Source organism: Eutrigla gurnardus, assembly GCF_963514095.1.
Source record: "Eutrigla gurnardus genome assembly, chromosome: 17".
NCBI lineage: Eukaryota > Metazoa > Chordata > Actinopteri > Perciformes > Triglidae > Eutrigla > Eutrigla gurnardus.
In genome coordinates this window covers 24043341-24067024 of record NC_139928.1, presented here as the reverse complement: position 1 = coordinate 24067024, position 23684 = coordinate 24043341, and the positions used below count along the sequence as shown (strand labels likewise).

At 43.9% G+C, this 23684-nt stretch overlaps 2 protein-coding genes across 4 annotated transcripts in view; one reads left to right on the top strand and one right to left on the bottom strand.

Annotated features, from left to right (window-relative positions):
• The first annotated feature begins 410 nt into the window (after nucleotides 1–410).
• Nucleotides 411–22003, top strand: LOC311027589 (phosphatidylinositol 4-kinase beta-like). Its single transcript, XM_084031664.1, has 13 exons — nucleotides 411–1168; nucleotides 7587–8063; nucleotides 9930–10429; nucleotides 12420–12848; nucleotides 13100–13327; nucleotides 13701–14071; nucleotides 14384–14488; nucleotides 15043–15166; nucleotides 15718–15831; nucleotides 16108–16259; nucleotides 16524–16656; nucleotides 16733–16853; nucleotides 18431–22003. The coding sequence occupies exons 2-13, from the start codon at nucleotides 7598–7600 to the stop codon at nucleotides 18610–18612; spliced, it is 2925 nt and encodes a 974-aa protein (XP_083887790.1). The 5' UTR covers nucleotides 411–1168; nucleotides 7587–7597; the 3' UTR covers nucleotides 18613–22003.
• A 790-nt stretch (nucleotides 22004–22793) lies between these two features.
• mindy1 (MINDY lysine 48 deubiquitinase 1) overlaps nucleotides 22794–23684 on the bottom strand; it is a 7011-nt gene continuing 6120 nt past the window's right edge. For all 3 annotated transcript variants that reach the window (XM_084031673.1, XM_084031672.1, XM_084031674.1), the window contains one exon: nucleotides 22794–23684. This exon is cut by the window's right edge. The gene's annotated coding sequence lies outside the window, so the exon portion shown is untranslated.

The window sequence follows — 23684 nt, the reverse complement described above, 5'->3', positions numbered from 1 at the left end:
CTTTTTAGTTTTCTTCCTCGTATCGTTTTATTTCGCTTTCTTTCTCTTTTTCTCGTTTCCTTTCCTTGTCCTCTTTTCCTTCTCTTACTTTCCTTTCATTTCCTCTTTTTCTCTTTAATTTAATATTAATGAATCAAGTTTCTGTTTGAGGCTTCAGAATTTCTGTCTGACTACACCTTTATACAATTTACAAGAAATATAGACATAATATTGTGATATAAATAGATAAAATACTAAAATAAGGAATAGATATTTCACCATTATATGTTTATTCATTTAGGTTGAAAACAAGAAAACTAGCGCTTTCAAAAACAGGAATTAAAAATGATTAAAAAAAATATTAATGAGTGAAATTAAAGTAAAACTGAAAAAGTTTGAAAGGAAATGTGTTCACTTTACTGAAAGAGGAAGTTTAACTCATTAAAATCAAATGTTTCTTCATTAAAATCATTCAGGGAAAAATACAGCTGAATATTTTAATCCCATCTGAACCAGAACCACAATCTGAACCAGAACCAGCTGCTCAAGGTAATCGTACAGACACAGAAAATTAACCATGCCATCTTCAAAATAAAGGCTTTGTGAAAATGATGAAGTTGAAAGGAATTTCCCAGATTTTTTGTGTTTAATAATCGGTTACATGTGCTAAAGTAAACTCCAAAGATGGATTAACTGACTACTACTAAAATTAAAGTGACTCTAACAGAATCATTTTTAAATGTGGGAACAAAATAATAGATACTAAAATCAATATTATGAATCTAAAATAAACATTACTTGTATACGTTTTGCCCTTTAAAACAAATAATAAACATGAATAATAAGAAATTATTCTATTAAAAATCAGCTTTGATTGAATTCAGTGTTTAACCTTTATATCATGCTTTTATTGTGTAAGTATTAGCCGGATGTTCCGTCGTTTCGGACCTCGGCTATCTTGACGCATGTTGCGTCACGAGTCGAGCAGACAGGCCACAGTACCCGGACCAGATGGGCCACTCCAGAGCCTGAACGGCTGGACTGAAACCAGGAGTGAAGACCCGGACTAAACCCGGACTAGACCCGGACCAGAGGCCTCGACTCAACCCGGAAACCCCCGGGACGAAACCCGGATCGAAGCCCGAGTCTCCGTCCCTTTAAACGGGAGCGAAGACGCTTCAGTGACCGGGTAGGTCTCCTTCCCCTCCTCCTTCCCCTCCTCCTTCTCCTCCTTCTTCGGCTGCCTATTATTTCCGTCAGACTTTTCTTCTTTTGGCTGTTTGTGTTCCTCAGCTAGCTGTTAGCTGTTAGCCGCTAGCCGCCGTGTTGTCCGGGTGTTCCGGTGCTCGGTCCCGGACCGCGGGCCTGCCGCAGCCCGGCTCACCGCCTCCTTCCTTCGGCTTGTTTTCATCAGGAGGGAGCGGCTCTGCTCCTCCTCCTCCTCCTCCTCCTCCTCCTCCCTCTGTGATTACACTCCTGAACACCTCCGTAGTACTCACTGATACTGTGAGTTCACCTCCTCGTGTGTTGTACTATTTGTGTAATATTGCTGCAGTGGTAGGATCTGTATTTAAACTAGCATGTGTGCTAAGTATTAATCGCGTATTTGTAGTATTTTACCTCCTACTATACTGCAACAGTACTCCTCTGTTAGAATACTAATTTAATACTAGTGCAATACTCCTATACATATAGTAATACATATTGTACTTTAATACTAGTGCAATACTTCTATACATATAGTAATACATATTGTACTTTAATACTAGTGCAATACTTCTATACATATAGTAATTATAGTACTTTAATACTAGTACAATACTGACAGCTACTTGTTTGTGTTTATTAATACGTAGTATTTGGTGTCCCACAGTATCTGTGGTTCCCTCATAATACTAAAAACTCAAACTACACTGAAAACTACAATATTCCTGTTGAAAGTGAACTACAGTCAAAATGTCCGCCAGCATCCCAGTTTAATTCTCAGTTCAATGTTTGAGACTCAGAAACAACGCTGTGTTGTTGTGTAGTCGTGTTGATGTGTAGTTGTGTAGTTGTGTTGTTGTGTAGTCGTGTTGTTGTGTAGTCGTGTTGATGTGTAGTTGTGTAGTTGTGTAGTCGTGTTGATGTGTAGTCGTGTTGATGTGTAGTCGTGTTGATGTGTAGTTGTGTAGTTGTGTAGTCGTGTTGATGTGTAGTCGTGTTGATGTGTAGTTGTGTTGTTGTGTAGTCGTGTTGTGGTGTTGATGTGTAGTCGTGTTGTTGTGTAGTTGTGTTGATGTGTAGTTGTGTTGATGTGTAGTCGTGTTGATGTGTAGTTGTGTTGTTGTGTAGTCGTGTTGTGGTGTTGATGTGTAGTCGTGTTGTTGTGTAGTTGTGTTGATGTGTAGTTGTGTTGTTGTGTAGTCGTGTTGTTGTGTAGTCGTGTTGATGTGTAGTCGTGTTGATGTGTAGTCGTGTTGTGTTGTTGTGTAGTCGTGTTGTTGTGTAGTTGTGTAGTCGTGTTGTGGTGTTGATGTGTAGTCGTGTTGTTGTGTAGTTGTGTAGTCGTGTTGATGTGTAGTCGTGTTGTTGTGTAGTTGTGTAGTCGCGTTGTGGTGTTGATGTGTAGTCGTGTTGTTGTGTAGTTGTGTAGTCGTGTTGTGGTGTTGATGTGTAGTCGTGTTGTTGTGTAGTCGTGTTGTGTTGAGGTGTAGTTGTGTTGATGTGTAGTCGTGTTGTGTTGATGTGTAGTTGTGTTGATGTGTAGTCGTGTTGATGTGTAGTCGTGTTGTGTAGTCGTGTTGTGTTGATGTGTAGTTGTGTTGATGTGTAGTCGTGTTGTGTAGTCGTGTTGTTGTGTTGATGTGTAGTCGTGTTGTTGTGTTGATGTGTAGTCGTGTTGTTGTGTAGTCGTGTTGTTGTGTTGATGTGTAGTCGTGTTGATGTGTAGTCGTGTTGTGTTGTTGTGTTGATGTGTAGTCGTGTTGTTGTGTTGATGTGTAGTCGTGTTGTGTTGATGTGTAGTCGTGTTGTCGTGTTGATGTGTAGTCGTGTTGTGTTGATGTGTAGTCGTGTTGTTGTGTTGATGTGTAGTCGTGTTGTTGTGTTGATGTGTAGTCGTGTTGTGTTGTTGTGTTGATGTGTAGTCGTGTTGTTGTGTTGATGTGTAGTCGTGTTGTTGTGTTGATGTGTAGTCGTGTTGTTGTGTTGATGTGTAGTCGTGTTGTGTTGTTGTGTTGATGTGTAGTCGTGTTGTTGTGTTGATGTGTAGTCGTGTTGTTGTGTTGATGTGTAGTCGTGTTGTGTAGTCGTGTTGTTGTGTTATTGTGTAGTCGTGTTGTTGTGTTATTGGGTAGTCGTGTTGTTGTGTTGATGTGTAGTTGTGTTGTTGTGTAGTCGTGTTGTGTTGTTGTTGTGTTGATGTGTAGTTGTTGTGTTGATGTCTAGTTGTGTAGTTGTGTTGATGTGTAGTTGTGTTGTTGTGTTGATGTGTAGTTGTGTTGTTGTGTTGATGTGTAGTCGTGTTGTGTTGTTGTGTAGTCGTGTTGTGTTGATGTGTAGTCGTGTTGTTGTGTTGATGTGTAGTTGTTGTGTTGATGTCTAGTTGTGTAGTTGTGTTGATGTGTTGATGTGTAGTCGTGTTGTGTTGTTGTGTAGTCGTGTTGTGTTGATGTGTAGTCGTGTTGTTGTGTTGATGTGTAGTTGTTGTGTTGATGTCTAGTTGTGTAGTTGTGTTGATGTGTAGTCGTGTTGTGTTGTTGTGTAGTCGTGTTGTGTTGATGTGTAGTCGTGTAGTTGTGTTGATGTGTAGTCGTGTTGTGTTGATGTGTTGATGTGTAGTCGTGTTGTTGTGTTGATGTGTAGTCGTGTTGTGTTGTTGTGTTGATGTGTAGTCGTGTTGTTGTGTTGATGTGTAGTCGTGTTGTGTTGATGTGTAGTCGTGTTGTGTTGTTGTGTTGATGTGTAGTCGTGTTGTGTAGTCGTGTTGTTGTGTTATTGTGTAGTCGTGTTGTTGTGTTATTGGGTAGTCGTGTTGTTGTGTTGATGTGTAGTTGTGTTGTTGTGTAGTCGTGTTGTGTTGTTGTTGTGTTGATGTGTAGTTGTTGTGTTGATGTCTAGTTGTGTAGTTGTGTTGATGTGTAGTTGTGTTGTTGTGTTGATGTGTAGTTGTGTTGTTGTGTTGATGTGTAGTCGTGTTGTGTTGTTGTGTAGTCGTGTTGTGTTGATGTGTAGTCGTGTTGTTGTGTTGATGTGTAGTTGTTGTGTTGATGTCTAGTTGTGTAGTTGTGTTGATGTGTTGATGTGTAGTCGTGTTGTGTTGTTGTGTAGTCGTGTTGTGTTGATGTGTAGTCGTGTTGTTGTGTTGATGTGTAGTTGTTGTGTTGATGTCTAGTTGTGTAGTTGTGTTGATGTGTAGTCGTGTTGTGTTGTTGTGTAGTCGTGTTGTGTTGATGTGTAGTCGTGTAGTTGTGTTGATGTGTAGTCGTGTTGTGTTGATGTGTTGATGTGTAGTCGTGTTGTTGTGTTGATGTGTAGTCGTGTTGTGTTGTTGTGTTGATGTGTAGTCGTGTTGTTGTGTTGATGTGTAGTCGTGTTGTGTTGATGTGTAGTCGTGTTGTGTTGTTGTGTTGATGTGTAGTCGTGTTGTTGTGTAGTTGTGTAGTTTCTTTAACAGTATAAATGTAGATTCAGCCTCCAGAGTTGGAACTCAGTCAAACCCTCAGCACCCCTCTATGCTAATGAACTAGCAGATGTGTGTGTGTGTGTGTGTGTGTGTGTGTGTGTGTGTGTGTGTGTGTGTGTGTGTGTGTGTGTGTGTGTGTGTGTGTGTGTGTGTGTGTGTGTGTGTGTGTGTTTGATAAACTTCACACTTTGCCCTGAACTGAACACGTTGTCACACACTCCCCGATCACTATTATTATTATGCCTACATTGAGGTAATAATAATAATATATTGTTATTATTATTTTACTTATGAAAAAAATATAATAATATATTATTATCATATTTATAATAATAATATATTATTATTATTATTATATATTATTGTAATTATTATTATTATACTGATCATACTCATCGAATTAAATCCATGAAATGAAGATTTGATGATCCGGTTTAACAGATGAGGAACTAAAAGAGACTTTCTGGAAACTTTCAAAGTTTCAGTGTGTGTGTGTGTGCGTGTGTGTGTGTGTGTGTGTGTGTGTGTGTGTGTGTGTGTGTGTGTGTGTGTGTGTGTGTGTGTGTGTGTGTGTGTGTGTTAGTGTGTGTGTGTACTTCCTCATGTTACTAAACTTGTAGCACTCAAACAAACAAACCGGGTCGATGATTCTTCTTCCTTTGTTTGAAACATGGCGACTACATTACCCACAATGCAGTGCCCCCTCCCCGCTGGCTGGCTGTGACATTCAGGTGTGTTGTGCCAGTAAGAGAAGAGATAGGAGGAGTCCGCATCGACCCCGGCAGAGTCCGGTTCATGTCCACATCTGCTGGTCTGGAGTTCATCTGGACCCTCCACCCTCGTAGACCTCCACCCACGTAGACCTCCACCCGCATAGGCCTCCACCCGTGTGGACCTCCACCCACGTAGACCTCCACCCACGTAGACCTCCACCCGCGTAGGCCTCCACCCACGTAGGCCTCCACCCACGTAGGCCTCCAACCGCGTAGACCTCTTACTGCGTAGACCTCCACCATCAACCCTGTCTGTTAACACTGGGTCAAAGGTCAAATACTTCATCAGCTGATTGTTTTCTATTGATCATCAGCGTCCAATCAATGATCAAACAGCTGATTCCAGGTGGAGGAGGTACTCAAATGTCTTTTACTTGAGTAGAGGTAAAAACTACTGCATTCAAAATGTACATAAGATAGTAGAGGTAAAAGTACTCACAAGTGCAGAGTAATATATGTGATATTATTGTACAAAACTTCTTAAATACATGTGGAGGAATAGAAGTATTGAATGGTAAAGTAAGTGTGTGGAATCGGCCTCCGCCCACGCTGCACATCTGGAAACCATCGCACGCACACACACACACACACAACCAAACACACACTGCTGTGTGATGACATCATGCTCAGCTGTGATCAGATCAGATGAAGCTGTCGATGATGTCATCAGAGGAGCGAAAAAATTCAAGGCAATGGTACTATACTTGAGTATTACTACTACGGTCTACCACGATTACGTCTCAGATGTAAATATCGTACCTCCTCTACTACTTGAATTTGACCGTGTTAGTTACCGTCCAGATGAGTTTTTAATCCCCTTCCTGTCCTGTTTAGCCTAGCTTTGCACAAAGACTGGAAGCCTAGGGGAACTGCTAGCCTACCTTAGCACAAGGACTGGAAGCCTAGAGGAACTCTTAGCCTAGCTTAGCACAAAGACTGGAAGCCTAGAGGAACTGCTAGCCTAGCTTAGCACAAAGTCTGGAAGCCTAGAGGAACTCTTAGCCTAGCTTAGCACAAAGACTGGAAGCCTAGGGGAACTGCTAGCCTAGCTTAGCACAAAGACTGGAAGCCTAGAGGAACTCTTAGCCTAGCTTAGCACAAAGACTGGAAGCCTAGAGGAACTGCTAGCCTAGCTTAGCACAAAGACTGGAAGCTGAGGGGAACTCTAGCAATATTTGGAAAAAGCGGGATGAGATGAAGACGCATCGTCATGGAAACGCAGAATCTTTGTTACAAAGCGTTGTCATGGAAACTGAATTCTTCCATCTCCTCCTCTTCCCTCCTGCGTTCGGACCGTTGTGTTGGCAGGAAGTGTTGAAGGTGATGATGACAGGGTGGTGTGCAGCAGGAGGACGTTACATAACACACACACACACACACACACACACACACACACACACACTGAAGCGGGGGTGCAAAGCAAAGCCAAATGATCATGTAAATACATCCCATTTCATGTTTGTGTAACTGTTTTTATTTTTGGGGGGGTGAAATATTTAATATTTATTTAATTTAAGTTATTTAAAATATAAAAATAATAAATACATTTAAAATATATCATTTGAAATGATAATAATGCCAAAATGTGTATATATATATAATTTTATAAAAAATATAAAATGTAATATTATAAATTATAACTAAAATGTTAATGTTATATTAGTATGTTTCAATTTAATTTAATAGTATACGATTATTATTGTAGAGGCTAAACCTAAAGCTTAAAGCCACTGAGGGGCAGCATAGAACGGATTTACTTAGATTGACGCGCTTGCCAGCCACTGAAGGAGACAGACGACTTCTTGGTTGGTTACTTTGCAATGGTTCTTTATTTTTCTCACCATAATGATGCGCAACATCCGTTACCAGTGTGAACAAAAGTCAATAATGCACCATTCACCAAATAAGGCTCGCCTGCTGTAGCGTGGCTGAGCAGAGCGCTCGAAAACTGTATGCTCTTCTGACTAGCAACACCTGAGACCGGAAACACTAGTTCCCACCTATATAACCCCCCTTCCTGGTGCACTGAGGATGCCTACTGGCCCCATACAGACACACACCCAAACACAGAAATGGCTCATACAATTATTTATTATTTTTTTATTAAATGATTGTTTAATTATTTAAATACAAATATTTGCAGTGAATATTCATCTCTTTTCCTGTAGGCCTCCGCACAATGGCCGACGCCAAGGTCTCCGTGTCCCCGGCTTTGCAGCTGCCCCACCTTAGCCCCTCCCACCCAGCCCCGCCCCCTCCACCTGATGCCTCCTCCTCCCCCACCACCTTCTCCTGCCCCTCCTCCCCTTCCAGCGCCTCCTCTTCATCATCGTCTTCCTCTTGTTCTGAGAGTTCGTCTGACTGCCCCGTCCACCACCACCATCACCACCACCACCATCACCACCGCCCCCCGCTGCAGCTGCCCCCGCCTCCGTCCATCAGCGAGCAGCCGTCCTCCCCCAGCGCCAGCCCCCGGAGCTCCTCCCCCAGCGGCAGCATCGGCAGCACCGGCAGCCTTGGTAGCAGCGCCAGCGAGGGCATCGGCAGCAGCGGCGTGTCGAGCGCTGGCGACCCGCGGGGGCCCAGCCCCCCCCTGGACGTCATCTCAGAGGACGCCATGGAGATGGACCTGGGCGTCGACCAAGGTACCTCGTTTTAGAGTTGGAGGTCCTTCAACGCCAAGTAGACGCACCTCAGTGCTAGTGTGAGATCAGCCAAGTCATCAGGGTGGTACTTGAAGCTTCGGTTAGAATGGTACCATCATGAATAATCTGACCTCTCCTTGTTCTATAATCTGACCTCTCCTTGTTCTATAATCTGACCCCTCGTTCTATAATCTGACCCCTCCTCGTTCTATAATTTGACCTCTCCTTGTTCTATTATCTGACCCCTCCTTGTTCTATTATCTGACCCCTCCTTGTTCTATAATCTGACCCCTCCTTGTTCTATAATCTGACCTCTCCTTGTTCTATAATATGACCCCTCCTTGTTCTATAATCTGACCTCTCCTTGTTTTATTATCTGACCCCTCCTTTTTCTATAATCTGACCCCTCCTTGTTCTATTATCTGACCCCTCCTTGTTCTATAATCTGACCCCTCCTTGTTCTATAATCTGACCCCTCCTTGTTCTATAATCTGACCTCTCCTTTTTCTATAATCTGACCTCTGCTTGTTCTATAATCTGACCCCTCGTTCTATAATCTGACCCCTGCTTGTTCTATAATCTGAACTCTCCTTTAGGGCTGCAGCTATCGATTCTTTTTATAATCGATTAATTTAGCACTTTATCGATCGATTAATCGAGGAATCGGATAAAAAAAAATTGCGTTTTTAAACAACCACAACAAATAATGCATAACGAAAATGATGTGGCTGTAAAATGATCAAGCATTTCTAAAAAAAAATAAACAGAGGTATTCATTCCAACTCCAAAATTTGGCTCCAAAACTAAGCCCATTTATTAAGTGCCAGTGAGAATTTAACAACAATACAGTTAAATCAACTTGGATAACATTTAATTTACGTTTTGTTTTGCCAGCAATGGCCCTTTCCTCTCCCTGCCCTAAATATGTGTGTATATAGTGTACTTCTTCTGTGCCATTTATGTATTTAGCTTTCTCTATCACTACAGTAACTGTTTGACCGTTCTTTTCTCTGCTTTGAACTCCTCCGTCCGTTTGGGCAAACACAACAACTCACAGCCAAGCGTAAATCAGGCTTTCCGATTGGCTGTAAAAGCCGCTACGGGAGCCAATACGAGCGTCCGATGCATAAACGTAACTCTATACGTCACTCGCAAGATGGCGGATGAGAAGTGATCGATATACAACAAAACGGAGAAATGCGCCACGGAGACGAGGAGACATCTAGTCACACATTTTACAACTTTACGCATTCGTTTTGTTGTCAGAAATAAATCGCTCACATGGGCAAGCAGGATACCGTTGTTTAGCCCCGATACTCTCTGTCGTTTACGGACATTCTGAGGCTGACTTTCCGCCATCGCGCCAACTAAATTCAGAATGAATGACCGTGTATGACGCGCTGGTGTGCTTCCTGAACAACGGTCCGTGTGGAACAATCGGATCCCTGCACATAGGCGCGTCATAGGAATTTAACAAGGCTTCGAGGCAGATGTTTTGCCTCGAGGAATTTTCATAATCGAGTTAATCGAGTAACTCGATGAATCGTTGCAGCCCTACTCTCCTTGTTCTATAATCTGACCCCTCCTCGTTCTATAATATGACCTCTCCTTGTTCTATAATCTGACCTCTCCTTGTTCTATAATCTGACCTCTCCTTGTTCTATAATCTGACCTCTGCTTGTTCTATAATCTGACCCCTCCTTGTTTATAATCTGACCCCTCCTTGTTCTATAATCTGACCCCTCCTCGTTCTATAATCTGACTTCTCCTTGTTCTATAATCTGACACCTCCTTGTTCTATAATCTGACCTCTCCTTGTTCTATAATCTGACCTCTGCTTGTTCTATAATCTGACCCCTCCTCTAGTTATCGACCCAGAAGTTGCTCTGAAGGCATGCCAGGAAGTTCTTCTGAAGGTGAAGCTGCAGAATAGGGACGTTCCTGAACATCAACAAGTTGACAACAAACAGCAACAACAACTCTGCACAGACTCCACAGAGAGCTCCAGTCCGCAGTGGCACATCAACCCGGACTCTCGTTCCATCAAAGAGGAAGACGAGGAGGAGGAGCAGGAGGGGACGGTTGTCCCGCCCCCTTCAGCCCGGCCTGACTCTTCCTCGCTGCTGAAGGCGTCCTCGTCCTCGTCCAAACAGTCGTGGCTGCTGCGCCTGTTCGAGTCCAAGCTGTTTGACGTCTCCATGGCGATCTCCTACCTGTACAAGTCCAAGGAACCGGGGGTGCAGGCCTACATCGGGAACCGGCTCTTCAGCTTCCCTGACAGCGAGGTGGACTTCTACCTGCCACAACTGCTCAACATGTACGTGCACATGGACACGGAGGTGGGGGACGCCATCAGTCCGTACCTGGTGAGTCCTCAGACAACAAATGGGGCGATCTAGATACCTAGTTAACTACCTAGCTACCTAGATAATTACCTAGCTACCTAGATAATTACCTAGATACCTAGATAACTACCTAGATAATTAGATACCTAGCTACCTAGATAACTACCTAGATAACTAGATAACTACCTAGCTACCTAGATAACTAGATAACTACCTAGATAATTAGATACCTAGCTACCTAGATAACTACCTAGATAACTAGATAACTACCTAGCTACCTAGATAACTAGATAACTACCTAGCTACATAGATAACTACCTAGCTGCCTAGATAACTACCTAGATAATTAGATACCTAGCTACCTAGATAACTACCTAGATAACTAGATAACTACCTAGCTACATAGATAACTACCTAGCTGCCTAGATAACTACCTAGATAATTAGATACCTAGCTACCTAGATAACTACCTAGATAACTAGATAACTACCTAGATAATTAGATACCTAGCTACCTAGATAACTACCTAGATAACTAGATAACTACCTAGCTACCTAGATAACTAGATAACTACCTAGCTACATAGATAACTACCTAGCTGCCTAGATAACTACCTAGATAACTAGATTACTACCTAGCTACATAGATAACTACCTAGCTGCCTAGATAACTACCTAGATAATTAGATACCTAGCTACCTAGATAACTACCTAGATAACTAGATAACTACCTAGCTACATAGATAACTACCTAGCTACATAGATAACTACCTAGCTGCCTAGATAACTACCTAGATAATTAGATACCTAGCTACCTAGATAACTACATAGCTACCTAGATAACTACCTAGATAACTACCTAGATAACTAGATAACTACCTAGCTGCCTAGATAACTACCTAGATAATTAGATACCTAGCTACTTAGATAACTACCTAGATAACTAGATAACTACCTAGCTACATAGATAACTACCTAGCTGCCTAGATAACTACCTAGATAATTAGATACCTAGCTACCTAGATAACTACGTAGATAACTACCTAGATAACTACCTAGCTACCTAGATAACTAGATAACTACCTAGCTACATAGATAACTACCTAGATAATTAGATACCTAGATAACTACATAGCTATCTAGATAACTAGACAACTACCTAGCTGCCTAGATAACTACCTAGATAATTAGATACCTAGCTACCTAGATAACTACCTAGCTGCCTAGATAACTACCTAGATAATTAGATACCTAGATAACTAGATAACTACCTAGATAATTAGATACCTAGCTACCTAGATAACTACCTAGATAACTAGATAACTACCTAGATAATTAGATACCTAGCTACCTAGATAACTACATAGCTACCTAGATAACTAGATAACTACCTAGATAACTAGATTACTACCTAGCTACATAGATAACTACCTAGATAACTAGATAACTACCTAGATAATTAGATACCTAGCTACCTAGATAACTACATAGCTACCTAGATAACTAGATAACTACCTAGATAACTAGATTACTACCTAGCTACATAGATAACTACCTAGCTGCCTAGATAACTACCTAGATAATTAGATACCTAGCTACCTAGATAACTACCTAGCTGCCTAGATAACTATCTAGATAATTAGATACCTAGCTGCCTAGATAACTACCTAGCTGCCTAGATAACTACCTAGATAATTAGATACCTAGCTACCTAGATAACTACCTAGCTGCCTAGATAACTACCTAGCTGCCTAGATAACTATCTAGATAATTAGATACCTAGCTACCTAGATAACTACCTAGCTAGCTACTTATCTAGTAGCTAGCTAGTATGGGTGACGTCACCCCAGTATGGTCCTACTGGGAGCGGCGCACCCACAACACAAAGGGGGGGATTATTGTTGTGATCCATGTGGTCCAGGTGATCCAGGTGGTCCAGGGGATGATGTGATCCAGGTTATCATGTGATCCAGGGGATCATATGTCTGTGTGACTGTGTGTCCGTCCCTCAGATCCACCGCTGCCGAGGTGGGATCACCTTCTCCCTGCTGACGGCGTGGCTGCTGGGCGCCTACTCCTCCGACATGCACATCTCCACACAACGCCACTCCCGAGGGACCAAACTCCGCAAGCTCATCCTGTCTGACGAGCTCAAGCCCTCCTCGCCGCCGCCGGACACCCAGCGGGCGGCATCTGCGTCCGCCAGCCCGTCCTCCTCGCCGTCCCACCGCCGCTGCCACCGGCGACACAACAGCAGCAGCGTGGAGTTGGCCGACCCCGCCCCCGGCAGCCCGGTCCCGGCGGAACCCGAGGTGTTCGTGTCGCCCTCCAGGAGGACCCACCAGAGGTCCAAGTCGGACGCCACCACGGCGAGCAGCAGACCTGGCTCTGGCCTCCGACGGACAGGAAGTAACCCGAAGGTGGAAGCAGTCCACGAGGAGGTAAGGAGCCGATATACGCATATACACACATACATATATACACATACACACATACATATATACACATACATATATACACATACATATATACACATATATATATATACTAACCATTATTACTATTTTAAAATCAGAGAAAGATGTTAAATGTCTTTAGCTATATAGCCAGTTAGCTACGTAGCTAGTTAGCCAGTTAGCTACGTAGCTGCTCAGATAGCCACCTTAACGCTACGCGTCTGTTGGGCTTCCAGCCGGACCGCCTGCGTCCTCAGAGGGAGCTGGTGAAGTCGCTGCTCTGCATCGGGAAGCGTTTGGCGACGCTGCCGACCAAAGAGCAGAAGACCCAGCGGCTGATCTCAGAGCTGTCGCTGCTCAACCACAAGCTGCCGGCCCGGGTGTGGCTGCCCACTGCCGAGCACCAGCACCACGTTTGCAGGATCCCCCACACCCAGGCCGTGGTGCTCAACTCCAAAGACAAGGTGACAGCACTCACGTCCAGACACACCTGGCTCAGGTAACCTGAAACCCGACAGTGGGACCTCCAGGAGCACGACACCCAGCTCGTTGTGCACAGCCTAGCTTAGCACAATGACCGGAAGCCTAATAAACTATTAGCCTAGCTTAGCACAACAACTGGAAGCGCGTGGAACAGTTAGCCTAGCTTAGCACAAAGAATGGCAGCCTGAGAAACTATTAGCCTAGCTTAGCACAAAGACTTGAAGCCGGTGTTAGCCTAACTTAGCACAAAGACTGAAGCATGCAGGACTGTTAGCCATTAATCATTTGTAGCAGCTAGCATGCTAACATGAAAAGTGGAACCCATTGTGTTTAACGTAACTGCATCCTCCTCAGGCTCCGTACATCATCTACGTGGAGGTCTTGGAGTGCCAGAGCTTCGAGACGTCTCCGGTTCCTGTTCGGATCCCGGAGACAAGGATCCATTCGGCTCGCTCAGCAGAAAACCTGGACTGTGGCGGCGGCGTCACCGCGGCTAACGCTAATGGCGGCGGCGGGATGACATCGGAGCACAGAGCAGGAAGTTTCTCCACAGTTCCGAACTACGACAACGACGACGAGGCGTGGGCCACCGACGACATCGGACAGCTGCAGGTGGAGGTGGAAACTCAAACCAGCAGCTCCGACAACATCAGTCAGTTCTCCGTCGACAGCATCACGAGTCTGGAGAGCAAAGAGCCGGTCTTCATCGCCGCCGGAGACATCAGGTACAAACACAGGGCTGGGGGCAGGTGCTGGAAATCCTTGAAAACACTTGAATTTTAGTATTTTGGATTTGGAGTAAAGTGCTTGAAAGTGCTTGAAATGTGTGTTATATGTGATGACATATGATAGAACAGAGAAAAGAAGATCTCCATACAACGGACTTGATTCCAGTCCAGCGTTTTCTTCTTCTCCTTCTCTGTTGACGGCAGATTCCAGACGACTTAATTCGCTCCAAAACTAATTAGATTTCCTCCGACTTCTGCTGGGTTGTTTGTAGCATTGAGGGATGTTCTCTTTGGTTTTGGGTTCTCCAGACGTCGTCTGTCGGAGAACCTCGCTCACACGCCGACTGCGTTCAGGAGAGACCCCGAGGACCCGTCGGCTGTCGCCCTCAAGGAACCCTGGGAGGAGAAAGTCAGGTGATGACGCTGTGTTTTATATCAACACGCTAGGGCTGAAGGAAAGTCGGGAATCAAATATAACTCCTATAGTAAAAATAAAATAAAATCCAATGCTGAAATTAGTCAATTTTAATTTTTTATAAACGTGTTGTCTAACTAAATTCATCTGGAACGAGGCCAACAGCAGGATGTACGTGAGAACGGGAAAGTAGAGCTGACGGTGAGACGAGGAGGGCATAGCCATGGCAACGGGCACACAGCGTCCCACGGAGAATACCAATGTGGTTGTTTTACTTTCTTAATTATGACTTATCTAGAAAGCTGTCAGCTTTTGGTGATACAACATGTTTATTGGTAATGTTTTTGGAATGCCCTCTAGTGGACAGGAAGTAGAACAACCACATTTGGCATTGCCAACGTATAAACCTGTGTAGTGTAGTTAATATTAATAATAGGCTGAATTTGATTAAAAATATAATTTGAATATTGGAAAAGAATCTGGAATGAAATTTGAATCGTGTTGAGGAACGTGGACAGCTGTAGAACCGTGTAATACCGCCGTCTGCCTGCAGGAGGATCCGGGAGGGCTCGCCGTACGGTCACATGCCCAACTGGCGGCTGCTGTCAGTGATCGTGAAGTGTGGAGACGACCTGCGACAGGAGCTGCTGGCCTATCAGGTCCTCCGACAGCTGCAGGTACCACTCACCTGGAATACTAGCAAATATAAAAAATACAAGTTATCAAAATACTTTTATAAATTCATATTTATTTTATATTAAATACATAAATATTGAAAAATATATATTTAAATGTTAGTTAAGTTGTAACTTTTATGTTTCTTAATGTCCGTTTATCTATATACAAATATTATGTGATGTAAAATTTCAGTGTAAACTGTTTATAAAATAGAAATACAGTATTTGTACATTAACTGTAGCCACGGCATCCGGGCGTCGTAATCTGGAATATCCATATAAAGTTTTGTTTTTTTGTTTTTGTTATTCCACCAGATCAAATAAAAAGGTGACAGCTAAACTCCTGCTAAAGAGAGCTATCTTAGCATAAAGGGAGCTAGCTTAGCATCAGGCTAGCTAGCTTAGAGGATCTGAGTAGCTGTTATGACTCCAGTGAATCATGTGATTTCAATATCAATCTTAATATCTGGTCTTGATGAAACCAGTGAAGAGGATCAGAACTGAGAGAACGTGTGACTGTGGACTCATTGATGATTGGTCGGTTGTTTCAGTCGATCTGGCAGCAGGAGCGAGTTCCTCTGTGGATCAAACCCTACAAGATCCTGGTGATGTCATCAGACAGCGGGATGATCGAGCCCGTCCTGAACGCCGTCTCTCTCCACCAGGTGACATTTACAAGTACATCTTAGTTGGGTTGGGTTTTTCATTCAGATTTTTATACAACCCTGTTGTTTATTTATTTGTTGTTTCTTTGTTAATTACTTTGTTAATTCCTGACCTTGAAAAAAACCCATAATGAAACCTCAGTATTCAGCAGCTTTTAATCGTATCACATGGTCTTCTTCAGTCACTGATTCAGCAGATGATGGCGTGGTTATTAGTAATAGATGAAGTTAAACACAGAGAGGTTGTTGATGTTGCCGTGTTCTGGTTTTGTTCAGGTGCGTAAGCAGAGTCAGCTGTCTCTGCTGGACTACTTCCTGCAGGAGCACGGCAGCTTCACCACCGAGGCCTTCCTCACGGCGCAGAGGAGCTTCGTCCAGAGCTGCGCCGGCTACAGCCTCATCTGCTACCTGCTGCAGGTCAAAGACCGGTGAGACGCAGCCGTTAGCTCACGTTAGCACGCTGACAAACTAAACACCAGCCTGTTAGCTCACGTTAGCACGCTGACAAGCTAAACACCAGCCCGTTAGCTCATGTTAGCACGCTGACAAGCTAAACACCAGCCCGTTAGCTCATGTTAGCACGCTGACAAGCTAAACACCAGCCCGATAGCTCACGTTAGCACGCCCGTGTTAAGCTAGGATAGCAGTCCTTGTGCTAAGCTAGGCTAACGGTCCTGATATGATGTCCGCAGACACAACGGCAACATCCTGCTGGACTCTGAAGGCCACATCATCCACATCGACTTCGGCTTCATCCTCTCCAGCTCTCCTCGGAACCTCGGCTTTGAGACGTCCGCCTTCAAACTCACCGCCGAGTTCGTAGATGTGAGTTTCTTCCTTGGTGGTGATGAAGATGATGAAGGTGATGATGCTGATGATGATGTCATCTCCGTTGTGTCAGGTGATGGGGGGTCTGGATGGCGACATGTTCATCTACTACAAGATGTTGATCCTTCAGGGTCTCATCGCTGCCAGGAAACACATGGAGAAGGTTCTGCAGATCGTGGAGATCATGCAGCAAGGTAACGGACGCCTGAACGCCACACACACGACGCCTGAACGCCACACACACGCGATGCCTCAATGCCACACACACAACACCTGAACGCCACACACACACACGCGACGCCTGAACGCCACACACACAACACCTGAACGCCACACACACACACGACGCCTGAACGCCACACACACAACACCTGAACGCCACACACACACGCGACGCCTGAACGCCACACACACAACACCTGAACGCCACACACGACGCCTGAACGCCACACACACAACACCTGAACGCCACACACACACGCGACGCCTGAACGCCACACACACACACGACGCCTGAACGCCACACACACACACGACGCCTGAACGCCACACACACGACGCCTGAACGCCACAGACACAACACCTGAACGCCACACACACACACAACGCCTGAACGCCACACACACACGCGACGCCTGAACGCCACACACACACACGACGCCTGAACGCCACACACACACACGACGCCTGAACGCCACACACACGACGCCTGAACGCCACACACACAACACCTGAACGCCACACACACACACAACGCCTGAACGCCACACACACACGCGACGCCTGAACGCCACACACACAACACCTGAACGCCACACACACACGCAACGCCTGAACACCACACACACGACGCCTGAACGCCACACACACGACGCCTGAACGCCACACACACACAACGCCTGAACGCCACACACACACACAAACGCGACGCCTGAACGCCACACACACACAAAACGCCTCAACGCCACACACACACGATGCTTGAACGCCACACACACACGACTCGTGTTCTTCTCGTCTCCTCCCCGTCCTGACGTGTCCTCCTTGTCTCCTCCTCGTGTCTTCTTCATCTCCTCGTGTCCTTCTCGTCTCCTCCCCGTCCTGACGTGTCCTCCTTGTCTCCTCCTCGTGTCTTCTTCATCTCCTCGTGTCCTTCTCGTCTCCTCCCCGTCCTGACGTGTCCTCCTTGTCTCCTCCTCGTGTCTTCTTCATCTCCTCGTGTCCTTCTCGTCTCCTCCCCGTCCTGACGTGTCCTCCTTGTCTCCTCCTCGTGTCTTCTTCATCTCCTCGTGTCCTCCTCGTCTCCTCCTCGTGTCCTCCTCGCCTCGCCTCCTCCTCGTCTCCTCCCCGTCCTGACGTGTCCTCCTTGTCTCCTCCTCGTGTCCTCCTCGCCTCCTCCCCGTCCTGACGTGTCCTACTTGTCTCCTCCTCACCTCCTCCTTGTCTCCTCCTCGCCTCCTCCCCGTCCTGACGTGTCCTACTTGTCTCCTCCTCACCTCCTCCTTGTCTCCTCCTCGCCTCCTCCCCGTCCTGACGTGTCCTACTTGTCTCCTCCTCACCTCCTCCTTGTCTCCTCCTCGCCTCCTCCCCGTCCTGACGTGTCCTACTTGTCTCCTCCTCACCTCCTCCTTGTCTCCTCCTCGCCTCCTCCCCGTCCTGACGTGTCCTACTTGTCTCCTACTTGTCTCCTACTTGTCTCCTACTCACCTCCTCCTCGTCTCCTCCTCGTTTCCTCCCCGTCCTGATGTGTCCTCCTGGTCTCCTCCTGCAGGCTCCCACCTCCCCTGCTTCCACGGCTCCAGCACCATCCGCGGGCTGAAGGAGCGTTTCCACATGTCGCTGACGGAGGAGCAGCTGCAGCTCCTGGTGGAGCAGCTGGTGGACGGCTCCATGCGCTCCATCACCACCAAACTCTACGACTCCTTCCAGTACGTCACCAACGGTATCATGTGACCTGCCGGGCCACAGCGGCGGGATCCGCTCTGATTCGCTACATTCACGGGCAGCTGGGAAACTACAGCGTCTGGGACTTTTCCAGGTGGTTTCCTGTGAGAATAAAATGTAAATGTCGGAGAAACGTGAAACAGACTTTAAAGATTTCTTCCGGTTTAGTCCTGGAAGTGGACCAGCTCATCCGCCGACTTCAAAGCGACGACCCAAATCAGAGTCACATCGTTCAGTTTCTAGAATCGTGTTTCTCCATTCGATACGTTTTGGAGACCAAATGATTCATCGATGGCTCGTTTCTGTCCTTGATGCGTTTAATGGTCGTTCAGTAAAACGGACAGATGAGCTCCAGATGTGAAAGATGATGATATTCATCTCCTGCTCATGAGTTTCACAGCAGAAGCACATTTCCTTCAAAAAGAAACTGTGATCATTACGAAGAAAACGACGATTTTCTGAATATTATCGGCTTTTTTCTTGATCATTCTGAGAAACTAATCAATAGTCATTTGATTTTGAAATTAAATTGTACATAATATTAAATGTATATCCTAAAATTCCAATACAATATTTCAGACCGACTCTCGAAAAACAAGAATAAAATGAGAATTCTCTGAATTACGGTCCGTTCACAAAAAAGCACAACGTGATCTTTTGTTTTCTTTAAGAAAAGAAATAACATTTCTTTAATTCCCGAAAATTTTTCACCAAACATTTATCACAATGTAAATTTAGCATCAAATTTGAGTTGATTGAGTTGAGTCGATTCCCTGACTAGAAGCCCGTTAGCCTCAGCTTTACTTTTAGCATGCTAGGTATTAGCACGTCAAACCTGCTGACGCATGCTAACATCGCTATGCTAAATGTGTCTCTCCGAGCTGCATGAGGCCAAAGAACTTCGTCAACATTAGTGAGCCATTTTTTTAAAATACTTGTACAAACATAATTTTTTCATTTTTTTTATTAACATTCATTTTGGACGCACAGATTTCACGATGATTCCAGCTAACATGCTTTACGTTACGTTTATGTTAGCATGCCGTCCACGTTTTTTGTGATATTTTTAATTTAACGGACCTTTTGAAGATTTCTGCCTTTATTTAACGAGTGACGTGTGTCTGGTGAAAAAAACTAAACAATTAAAATCGGATTCATCAGTTTATTTTTTAATCTGCATGTTCTGTCACTTTTTAGTTGATTCCGTTTTTTTTGGGGGGGTCCGCTTTGAATTTCAGAAAGCACATTTTGTGTAATATCGTTGTTGAGTTTCAGTTCTCTACGTGTGCTAACGATGCTAACAAAACTCTACAGTGTTGAATTAAACAGGACTTGAATGGTTTCCGGCGCTCTTTGAGCCAAAATGGCAGCCGAGCGGCGAAACTTTACTTTGCAACAGATTTATGCAAAAACCTCCCGACGTCCCGCTAACCTGATATCTTTGTGTAACTACGAGCTGAACTTAATGCGTTACATTTATGCGTCTGCTAACAATATTTGCATATTTAACTAACACCTCGACGCTGCTCTTCCCTGATTGGTCCCCAGAGATGCATTCCCATGGTTAACGTCGGCCAATCGGGAGGAGCAACTCGGCTGAACGAGAGCAAGAAACTCTAAAAATTTCTGTTTGACAGAAAGTTTATTTTCTTCGTGAGGAGATCGGATTCCTGAAATTGTGAATGTTTTTATATGATAACTGTTTTTCTCTGTATTTTAACACGTTTAATGATGTGTCGCTAGCGCTGCTAACGGCTTTATTCCAGTGTTCGATCAGGTTTACAGATTTTATTTCTTTGCCTAATCTCACTTTGATTTAAAAACTACAGGATTTACGAGGAAGGCTAACAGCTAGCAAGCTAGCAACAGTTGAACATGAAGTAAAAGAGCAGAAGCTCGGTAGCTAGTCAGCAGGTTAGTTAGCCCCTCAATGCTTTCGTACCCACTTTTATAATTACCATTCCATTTAGAGTAGATAAAATAACCAAAAAGGAATAAAAAACCCAAACCTTGTAAAAGCTCGTCAAAAATGTGTACTAGCCAATTACTGTCACGTTAACTTCTTATTCAATCTGATCATATTTATACAAAAATAAAAACTACAAAGCTAGCGGTTAAACACTGAGAAATAACATAAACGAGCCGAAGAAGCCGGAGAACCCGGAGAGAACCCACGCTCACACGGGGAGAACATGCAAACTCCACACAGAAGGAACCCGGGCCGACCTGGGAATCGAACCCAGGATCCTCTCGCTGTGAGGCGACAGTGCTACCCACTACACCACCGTGCAGCCCATTTTAAAATAATGTACGTGATAATCCAATAATATAGAAATAAATGTGCGATCAAAACTTTTACTCAGTCACGATTCCCAGACTGGTGTTTCTTGTAGCTGTTAGCTTGTCAACAACAGCTAAAAATCATCGTTAGCTTGATTATTTTTCTTTTTTTTTTGTCTCCACAATCTAACGTTACATATGTACATCTCTCAACATTTATGATATTTTAAATCAATGTCTTAAGAGTAGAGTATGACAGCAAGGACAAGCTAGCTCACAGGCTAGTTGCTAACTACAAAATCTATTAACGGTTTATATTCAAACCGGGATTTCATTTGAACTTTTTGGGGTATTTTATAAAATTTTATTTAACGGTCAGTTTGGGAAGCTGTTTTCTGTTAGCAACCTCTATGCGCTAACAAACAATATCGTAGAATTGTAAAGATTATAAAAAGCTTGTCACTGGAATGAAGCCGATATTCAGTGTTGCTTTGTTTTAATTGTACAGTTGTGTTGTTTTTTTGTGTGTTTTGACCACTGAAGGAGAAGCACAGATCTGTTATTGTTACCGTCCGCTAACCGTTAGCCTGCTACCTGTTAGCATGCTACCTGTTAGCATGTTACTTTATACGCCACTGCACCGATGTTTACCAGACGAGCAACTCAAATAGCAACTGTTTCCTGCTCCGCTGTGAATATGTACGTATGTAAATGAAGAGAAGCCGATGCCTTGAGACGTATGGAAGCTACGAACTGTTTATCAATGCAACCGGCGGGACGGAGGGGTTCAGGTCTCGTACCTGAGAAGTGCTTTTTATATCGGATGTTTGACGGCTTCGGGACGAGTTTTAATACTTTTGTGTTTTTCCTCTCCCCAACATCTGTCCAGACGGGAAATCCTGTTTATTCATATTTACCAGTTATTTTTAAATTCAAGTGTCAGAAGTTTCCTTCGATCTCTTTGTTTTCCATATACAGGAAATAAAAAGCTGATTTTACGTTGGAATAAAGCAGCTGAAGAGAAGAAACGCTTGTTGAAACTCGTCCCTGAAACCTTCGTTGCCTTCTTTCGTCCGTCAGCAACAATTCAAGAGAAACTCTTTAAAGTGCATTTATCCCGACTGAACTGGTTTCCTGTCGTTTGTTTCTCCTGTTTTCAACCATAAAACTTAAGCAACGATTGAGGAAGAACACTAATGAGCAATGCTAACAATGCTAATGATGCCAACGTTGCTAACAGGCAGACAGCTTGACTTTTCTCAGTGTGAAGAAAAGAAGGTGTTTTATAAGCAGCAACGATAATCTCTGGTTCGTATCAATGAAAACATTTTATACCTCCCAAAATGAATAATTAATATTAATCATGTCATTAATAAATGAAGCACTAATTTTAGGAAATAAGTGCTGCTGAGGGCTGCACATTCAAAATCATTTTAATAATATACATCTTCATTTACCTTTCAAATTGATGACTATTTAAGATGTTTGTCTATTCACGGATTACTGTCAGACATTTACACATGAACATTTAATTAATAATCTCAACAATCTCACTCATAGTTTGGATTCCTCTGCTCATCTTTGTTTTTAGTATTAAACACAACACAAACACCCGTTAGAGCTAGTATACACTTATACTATACTATATACACTATAGTGTGTATATATACATTATATAAAGTGTATAGTGCTTATATATACACACTAGTATATATATATAAACACTATATATACACACTTTATATAATGTATATATAAGCACTATACACAATATATATACTATATATACACTAGTGTATACACACTATATATACACACCATATATAGTGTGTGTATATATATATGTATTTATAAAGTGATGATAATGTGATTCCTTTAAAGTGTGTAAACAACAAAGAAAGGACTCAGCAGGCGATCTCATTTAGTTTTTACTGATAATTTGACATCATGACAAATTAAATACAAAGCTTGAACATCGCGGCGGTCCGACGCATTTAAAAGCGCTGGACGACAACAGGAAGTACCGGCGACGCTCCGAAAACCGAGAGGCATGATGGGAAACGTTCCTCAGCAGCAACACTTTTATTACTCGTCTAAGACCTTAACGTGGCTTTAAATCACAAGTTCCACCACCGTCACATACGAGCAGCTCCAGGGTGGTCCAGAACGGTCTAGTCCAGTGTGGTCTAGTCAGAACGGTCTAGTCCACAACAGTCTAGTCCAGTGTGGTCTAGTCAGAACGGTCTAGTCCACAACAGTCTAGTCCAGTGTGGTCTAGTCAGAACGGTCTAGTCCACAACAGTCTATTCCAGAACAACGACCTCCCAGTCCAGAACATCCTAGTCCAAAACGGTCTAGTCCACAATGCTCTAGTCCAGTGTGGTCTAGTCCAGAACATCCTAGTCCCGTTGGTCCCATTGGAGTCCCGACAGATCGGACTGGTCTGGGTGTACGGAGGCCTAGTGATGCCAACAAAAGACTCGACATCAGCGACGGCAAGAGTTAAAGCACTCGTCATAAATATGAGATAAAAACGATGGGATGTTAATTCATATGAGATTAAAACTCAAACGTTTTATTTATTAGGTCCATTATTGGATTCAATCAGAAATAGAGGCTGATTCTATGATTTTGGAGAAAATGATGACATCGAGTACGTTTCTTTTCTAAATCATTACTTTGAAGAGCTCATCCATACAATGAAGAAGACGAGATCATCAACGACCTGCCGGAATCAAACCTGCGAGGCGAGAACTGGAAGCTGGCAGTGAATTCCCTTCTTCTTTCCACGGCGGCGTTTT